This window comes from Melospiza georgiana, chromosome 6 (assembly GCF_028018845.1).
Source record: "Melospiza georgiana isolate bMelGeo1 chromosome 6, bMelGeo1.pri, whole genome shotgun sequence".
NCBI lineage: Eukaryota > Metazoa > Chordata > Aves > Passeriformes > Passerellidae > Melospiza > Melospiza georgiana.
Window position 1 is genome coordinate 53,290,293 of NC_080435.1, and position 8,409 is coordinate 53,298,701.

At 48.8% G+C, this 8,409-nt stretch overlaps 1 protein-coding gene across 1 annotated transcript; it reads right to left on the minus strand.

The window, feature by feature from the left end:
* Positions 1 to 823: 823 nt before the first annotated feature.
* HSP90AA1 (heat shock protein 90 alpha family class A member 1) lies at positions 824 to 7,972 on the minus strand. Its single transcript, XM_058025835.1, has 11 exons — positions 7,864 to 7,972; positions 6,052 to 6,210; positions 5,592 to 5,958; positions 4,987 to 5,120; positions 4,213 to 4,521; positions 3,507 to 3,672; positions 3,060 to 3,250; positions 2,797 to 2,944; positions 2,183 to 2,451; positions 1,729 to 2,062; positions 824 to 1,568 (listed from the first exon to the last, which is right to left on the minus strand). Exons 2-11 carry the CDS (start codon positions 6,208 to 6,210, stop codon positions 1,459 to 1,461), a joined length of 2,187 nt encoding a protein of 728 aa, XP_057881818.1. The 5' UTR covers positions 7,864 to 7,972; the 3' UTR covers positions 824 to 1,458.
* Positions 7,973 to 8,409: the final 437 nt, after the last annotated feature.

Genomic DNA, 8,409 nt, shown 5'->3' on the forward strand with positions numbered 1-8,409 from the left:
GTATCCACAAACAGCTTGGCCTCTCCCTACCAAGGGCTGCATTGACATAAACATTTTACAAACCACAACTTGCCTGACATAATTTTGAACTGGTCTGCATGGAACCAGGTTTAGGTACCTGTGAAATACACTTAGGACCAGAAACTCCACCTCCTCTTTTCACCTTACTACAAAAACACCACCAACACACTGTAATATGTATATGAATTACTTATACTGGGAATTCCTGTATCATGGAGCAGAACAAATGGACACAGGAATCCAGCAGGGTGAGTTGGTCAGAACCTGCCCTTAAACCCCTCCTCCTCCCAAACTGGTTAATTGAATTTAAGACACTGTACCAAATAAAATCTGCCCTAAGTCACCAAAAGGGCACCCAAGAGGCACCAAGGCCCAACTGCTGAATGGAGCTGCTTACAAATTTCTCTTTGCTACTCCAAGACAAATGCCAAGGAAGACAGAATGCAGCACAACCACCTCATTCCCTGGCAAGCTCTGTGATGGTACTGGCAACTTCTCAGGTGAAAGTTCTTGATCACCTCCCAGCAGCACCATGGAACGAGATTGCAGCTCCGTTCACCCGAGACTTCGGGAACAATTGCTGAACCATCAATGTAAATTCTACCCCAACTTGGAGCGAATCACTCTTCCAGAGACCCTTACCCCTCTGGTGTGGCACTGGTGTTGCAGGGGGATCACCAAGCACACCCCATTAATTGTACACTGCGGGCAGCAGCTGGAGCTCAGGATCCAGAACAGCAACCCACATGGGCATGGGCAGGGCAGTTTGGTTTCAGTGTGAACAGACAGTCAGAGACACAGCTCAATTCTTAACACTTTTATTCTTACAGTTCTATGTTTGAACTGTACATGCAGAGTTGCATAAGTCACAATAGAGATTTACAGTGGATTCTATTCTATGGTAGAGTGCAATCCAGAATCCTTGAACAGTATAAAAAACAACTTTAAACATCAAGACCTTGTTAGGAGCAGAAGGATTAAAGCTTCCCCAAGAGATTCAGCTCTCCTAGATACCTAGTTACTAGGTACTGTATGTTAGATACTTAAGAATTGAAGAGCTGTGTAACACTAAACAAACTTGAACACCCTGATGTCTTCCCACCTTCGTTACTTCTTTCCACATTTCTGGCAATTAAGAATAAGTCAAAAACCCTGCCACCTGCAACCAGCTAATACAGACAAAAATAACTACTCCTTACTTGCCTGTTTAGGGTTGTACAGTGTTAAAGAAAATATTCCCTCAATGGCATTTTTATCTCACATCAGCTGAAAAAGCAATGTAACAAAAATAAAGGTATAACATCTTCGAAAATAAATATAAAGAGGGAATGCAGACAAAGTGTCAAAGATTTTTTTTGGCAGGTAACATTCATAATATACAAAATATAACTTATTCATATTAGCCAAGGAAACATTCATGAGTTCCTGTAAACTCGTTTAATCCACCTCCTCCATGCGTGATGTGTCATCATCTCCTTCAAGAGGAGGCATCTCCTCAGTGACAGCTGGACTGGCTTCCTCTGCAGCAGTGTCATCCTCATCGATGCCTGTGCAGGAAACACACCCCCATTAATGCTCACAGCACAACCCAAACCTTTCATCTCCACAGTACTTCCAGCACCTGAGGGTTCATTTTCCACACTACCAAGCAGGACCAAGACAATACACCCTGAGCTCACAGGAGCCAGGACAGATTTGTTAACTTACCCAAGCCAAGTTTGATCATTCTATAGATGCGGTTGGCATGTGTCTGAGGGTCTTCTAGGCTGAAGCCAGAGGACAGCAGCGCTGTCTCGTACAGCAGGATGACAAGATCCTTCACAGACTTGTCATTCTTATCAGCCTCTGCTTTCTGCCTCAGTGTTTCAATGATGGAATGGTCAGGATTAATCTCCAGGTGTTTCTTTGCTGCCATGTATCCCATTGTGGAGTTGTCCCTTAATGCCTGGGCTTTCATGATCCTCTCCATGTTGGCAGTCCAGCCATACGTGCTTGTTACAATGCAGCATGGAGAAGTAACTAAACGATTGGACACAACAACCTGCACGGGGAATACAAAGCACAGGTTTGCAATTTAAGCATTTCAACAAGTGCAACTGATTTACCCTAAATTCATTGTAGATTGACTTTCACACACATGTAAACTGAGAACTATTTTTACCTTTTCTACTTTCTTTTCAAGGATATCTTTCATTATCTTGCAAAGATTTTCAAACTTTGCTTTCTTCTCCTCCTGTTTCTTTTTCTCCTCCTCATCTTCTGGAAGCTCCAGACCCTCTTTTGTGACAGAAACCAGGGTCTTGCCTTCAAATTCCTTCAGCTGCTGCACACAGTATTCATCAATGGGCTCGATCATGTAGATCACCTCCAGCCCATGTTTGCGGAGACGCTCCACAAAAGCAGAGTTGGCCACCTGATCCTTTGTTTCACCTGCAACAAACACCACCACAGATGAACCTCAGCACTAACAGCAGCTTGTTCAGTTTCTGCAGAGCCTATGCAACAGCTGTGGTGCTTCATGGCCCAAGCACAGGGAAAAAAGGCACCAACAGCCCCAAAGACACTCAAGCAGTTTAAACTGACACTCCAGTATTTAATACTCTTAACTGACTTGAAAGCAGATTTTTATTTCCTGAAATAAATTTTTTACAGGTAAAAAATGCTTCCCATTCCTGCCAAGCAAGGTAACTAAGAACCCTGTAATGTGATTTATAAAACCCCCAGAAGGCAAACCTACACACAATGCTGGCCTGACCATTTCAGGTCCCAACTCACCAGTAATGTAGTAGACGTGTTTCTGGTTCTCCTTCATCCGAGTGCAGTAATCCTTCAGGGAAACCATCTCATCACCAGAGGCAGATGTGTAGTACCTCAGCAATTCTGAGAGCTTCTTGCGGTTCTGCGAGTCCTCGTGGATGCCAAGCTACAAAAAGCAAGAAGAAAATTCACTTAGTGATTCCTTCAGGTAAATCTGAACTGCCACAGTCACCAATCTGCAACTGCAAACATCAGCAGTGTTCAGCAGAAAGACTACAAACCTTGATGTTCTTGGAGAACTGCTCATAGAACTTCTTGTAGTTCTCCTTGTCTTCAGCCAGCTCAGTGAAAAGCTCCAAGCACTTCTTCACCAAGTTCTTCCGGATCACTTTCAGGATCTTGCTCTGTTGCAGCATTTCACGGGAAATATTCAGAGGCAAATCCTCAGAGTCTACCACACCTCTCATGAAATCTGCAAACAACACAATTACCACCTTTGTTAGTCTCAAACAAACATTACCACAGTCACTCTACATGCATGTGCCTCTGCCCATTACAAAGCACCAATTTGTTTCCATAGAACTTCAGTAAATATGAATTAAGCAGTATTTTAAAATGCTCAACAGCTGTTTAGAACTGAAATTTTCCCCCTTCCAAAAGCAAACTACAGAACAGCTAAGCAGTTCTTCTAACTTTTCAGGGAACACTTTCCCCAGAATTATACTCACTCAGATATTCAGGGATCAGCTCCTCACAGTTGTCCATGATGAAAACTCTGCGCACATACAGTTTGATGTTGTTCTTCTTCTTCCTGTTTTCAAACAGATCGAAGGGTGCACGCCGTGGGACAAACAGGAGAGCCCTGAATTCCAGCTGCCCTTCCACAGAGAAGTGCTGTGAGAAAATAAGATGATAATTTTAGTCAGTTTGCCTGGTTCCACTGTGGTAACCACTTAAAAGCTCTTCAAATGCAGAACACGAACTGCAACACACTGGAGATCAGATTACAGAGCAGCTGAGACACTGGTGAGGAACAGCCTGTCCTCAGACAGACACACTGAATTAGTGTTACATTGTGACCAATTCAGAACACACTCAGCTCCTTACACAGCATACTGACATTTAGAAAGCAAATGTGTTCTTATGACACTTAGCATTAAACAAAAGGCAAAAACCTTTTCAAGTAACATGCTACAAACATAATTAGCTTTTTTATTTATACGTAACCTAGTCTGAAATTCAATTAGACATGGTGACTAAGCTATTAACTGGGAAAGCACCTGTACTCCCTGACTGCAGAATTAATTCAGATTATGAACAACAATGCATAATGGATCAGTTGAAGCTGTTAAGCAACAGCTTCAGTGCTGTGTGTTATAGTTTATGTATCTACAGATACAGCAACTGTAGCTGTGTCTCAAGAGAAAAACTTACTTTGACAGCCAGGTGGTCTTCCCAGTCATTAGTCAGACTCTTGTAGAATTCTCCATATTCCTCATTGGTTATGTCATCTGGATTCCTGGTCCAAATGGGCTTGGTCTTGTTGAGCTCCTCCTGATCAATGTACTTCTCCTTAATCTTCTTCTTCTTCTTCTTATCTCCATCTTTCTTCTCTTCTTCTTCATCAGAACCAACATCCTCAATCTCTGGTTTGTCCTCTGTCTTTTCCTCCTTATCTTCTTTTTCCTCCTCCTTTTCCTCAGCTTCATCATCACTCACCTCCTTATCACGCTCCTTCTCCACCTACAAAACAGTATCAGTACTTGAATTGCAGAAGCTGTAAATTCAGTAACAGTTCTAAGCACGCCCTGCAGCCTCACCAAGCCAGCAGACTCCAAGAACAGCGAGTCAAGCTCTCCCTCCCACACTCCAAGGACTCTCATTCTGGGTGCTGACACGAGTGGGCGTTTCCATGTGCTCCGAGCCGAGTTCTCACTGCTCAGTTTCATTACACTAAATGGCTCCTAACAATACATCTAGGTTAACTGTTTGGAAACAAATACTATTGGATTGGAAAACATTGGGTTTTTTAACATAGTCCTGTGAAATACAATTTTAAGTAACAGGACTACATTTCCCCAGAGCTTCCTCAGTGCAATATCTGAAAGAACTGAAACTAACCAAAGAAAGACTGACTATTCCTTCTTACATAAACTCCCACTTGTGAAAGTGATAATACTGATTTAGCATTTCCAGCAGGGTACGTACAAAGAGTGTGATGGGGTAGCCAATGAACTGGGAGTGCTTCTTCACGATCTCCTTGATCCGCCGCTCCTCCAGGTACTCAGTCTGATCTTCTTTGAGGTGCAGGATGACTTTGGTTCCACGGCCCAGAGGTTCACCTAGAACAGAATTTACATGTTTTACCTTGCTGTAGAAGAGCAGATTCCATTATTAACTCTTTAAAAACCACACTCCTCAATCATTTTTTCACCTTAGCAAAATGAAGCTTCTGTGTATGAAACAGCCTAGGTTATGCTTTCTCAAGTTCACTACATATACTTCAAAGAAGTTTCAGAAGAGGTCTACTATCCAGTTCATAGTCTTTAAAGACTCTGCATACAAAGTTGTCTTCCAACAAATACTTTTCCATGTGTAAACTTTGAAAGCTTAATGCACCATTTACCTGGGCATTCCACACATATGAAATCATGCCAACTGAAATTACAAGATATGACCTGGACCTATGTTTGATGTAACACATTTTTTGTAATAATTTATTTTATTTTGTGTCTTTTTGAAGTGAGTTTGGCAATGCACTGTTGCCAAACATCTTTAAGAGATGTCACTGATCAAGAACACTGAACACTCACCATTATCCAGTCTGACAGTGAAGGACCCTCCAGCTGAGGACTCCCAAGCATACTGCTCATCATCGTTGTGCTTGGTGATCACTGTCACCTTCTCAGCAACCAGGTAGGCGGAGTAGAAGCCAACACCAAACTGGCCAATCATGGAGATATCAGCCCCTGCCTGCAGGGCTTCCATGAAAGCCTTGGTGCCAGACTTGGCAATGGTACCGAGGTTGTTGACCAGGTCAGCTTTGGTCATGCCAATGCCAGTATCCACAATGGTTAGAGTGCGATCGTGCTTGTTTGGAATCAGGTTAATTTTCAGCTCTTTCCCAGAATCCAGCTTGCTTGGGTCAGTCAAGCTTTCATACCTGATCTTATCCAAAGCCTGCAAGAGAAGAGACATGCTTTAACATTCTCTGACTACTCCTAGAGAATTTCAGCAATTGCCAAAATTAACCAGACTACTTTTGGTACTTACATCTGAGGAGTTGGAGATCAGCTCACGGAGGAAGATTTCCTTATTGGAGTAGAAAGTGTTGATGATCAGAGACATCAACTGAGCAATCTCAGCCTGAAAGGCAAAGGTCTCCACCTCCTCCTCCATTGGTTGGTCCTGAGTTTGCACAGCTTCCGGCATCTGTGAAAGGAGAGGGAGGAGCTGAAATTCCATCCAGAACAGCTTACCTAACATAGCCTCTTACAGGCAGAGGCAACGGCATTCTGAGATCAAGATTTTTAACCACGTGGTTTCGGCACCAGAGTAACACACACAGGACAAAGCCCTTCCCAGACCTTATTTACAGAGAGTAACTATTCAGAAGTTTTAAAGAATGCGGGAAATAGATGACAAGACTTTTACAATAGACTTGCATTACACTCGTTTTACTCTGCAGCACCTAAGGTAAGACAAGACTACTCCGCTCACCTCCCTTAGTTTACGGATTGATATACGACCTTTATTTTCCCGTTTCACACAAGTACCTAAAATCTTTACTTGGATTATTCTTTTCTTAGCCGCATCCCTTGACTACTTTGCACACACAGCTATCCCCACCTCTGACTTAGATAAAACGTTTGCATCAATGACTACTCGTCCTTCCCCGGCTATAGCTGCCCGGTCGGCCCCGTTCGGGAGCCAGACCTTCACCCGGCCGAGCAGCGTCCGAGCGCGGCCCCGCCGCGATGGCGCCGAGCGGAGCGCCCCGAGCGCGGCCCCGGCTCCCCCGCCCGCGCGGGACCGCGCCCCGAGCCCGCGGGCGGAGCGGCGCCGCAGCGCCCCCTGGCGGCGCCCGCCGGCACCGCGAGACCTTCTAGAAACTGCCAGAGCCTTCCCCGGCTGCCCCCGCCTCCCGCCCGCGCATTCCCCACCCCCCCCCCAGAGCGCTGCAGCCCCCGAACCCGCTCCCGGCCCCATCCCCTGCCCGCCTGTCCCCTCACGCCGCTTTCTCCCCATCCCCCCCTTTTCTTTCCCTCCTCCATCCCCCGCTTTTCTCCCGCTCCTTCCTTCCTGCCGCCCCCACTCTTTCCTCCCCCCCGCCGCTCCCTTCCCTCCTGGCACTCTGCTCCTTTCCTCTAACCCCCATTCCTTCTGCCCGCAATACCCTGTTCTTTCTACTTATGCCGCCTATTTCTTCCCCCATCTCCGCCACTCCTTTTCTCTTGCTCCCGACCCGGTTCCCCCCCCCCCCCTTCCCCCTTTCGCCCCCGCCGCTTTCCCGGTCCGGCGCTTCTCCCACCCCCGCTCCTCCATCTTGCACTCTCATGGCTGGGGGCCCATTCATTGAGAGCGGACCTCTCCGGCCACCCGGTACCTCCGCACCGAGGCGTGCTCGGGTCAGCCTCCCACAGCACTCCCGCGCACGCTGCGAGGCGGAGGGGGCACTGCAGCCGCAGCCCGGGACACGAACAGAGCCTTCCCTGACCGCCCTCTGCGCCTGCCGCTCCGCTGCCATACCGGCACCCCCCAAGGAGCGGCTCGCTTTCCCCACCTCCACCGCCATTCTTACAAGAATGCAAATTTAGTAAGCTGGGTTCAAAACCGCCAACTTAAATCTTTTTTTCACCTCTACCCAGACTATAAGCCCTAATCCCCTTTCCCAGGATCTACAGAAGCACAGAGAAAAGCACGATCAGCGCCACGCGGCTCCTACAGCACACCCCACCCCCACCACCCACGCAACTCCGCACACGAGCCCCGCATCCCAGCCACCGGGCCCCGGGGTTCGGACGGAAAACGCTCCGCGCGCCGATCCACCACCGGCGAGTGCCGGCTGCTGCCCCCACCGCTCACCTTGGCAGGGGGACGGGGCGCTGCTCTCCGCACTGACGCTGTGACACAGCCCGCTCGCTCCGCTGTAGCCTCTCTAATGCGCGCTCCCCACAGCCCGCCCGATTTATATACGGCGGGACCCGCCTCCTTCCAGAACCATCGGGAACCTTCACCGCCGGCGCGGGGGGGCGCGGGGAGGGGGCCGCGAGGCGGGGGCGGAACAAGCCGCCCGAGGGGCGGGGCCGTGCCGCTCGCAGCCAATCGCAGCCGTCCGCGACAGGCGCCGCGGGGCCGGCGGCTGAATGGGCGCGAGCGCGCGCGCTCCCCGCGCCCCGCCCCGCTGCGCCCCCAGCGATTGGCCCGGCCGGGACTCCGGGGGGAGGGGGAAGCAGGGAGGAGGCGGGCTCGTGCGCGGGAGCCGCGCGGGGCGGTGCCGAAGGGGCGGGGCCCGGGGCTGTGGCGTGTGCTAGATGACGTCACTCGCTGCCGAGCCCCGCTCCGAACGTCCTAGAAGGGGGCGGGGCCGGGGCCGGGGCCGGGGTCTCTCCCCCCCCAATCCTACCCCAT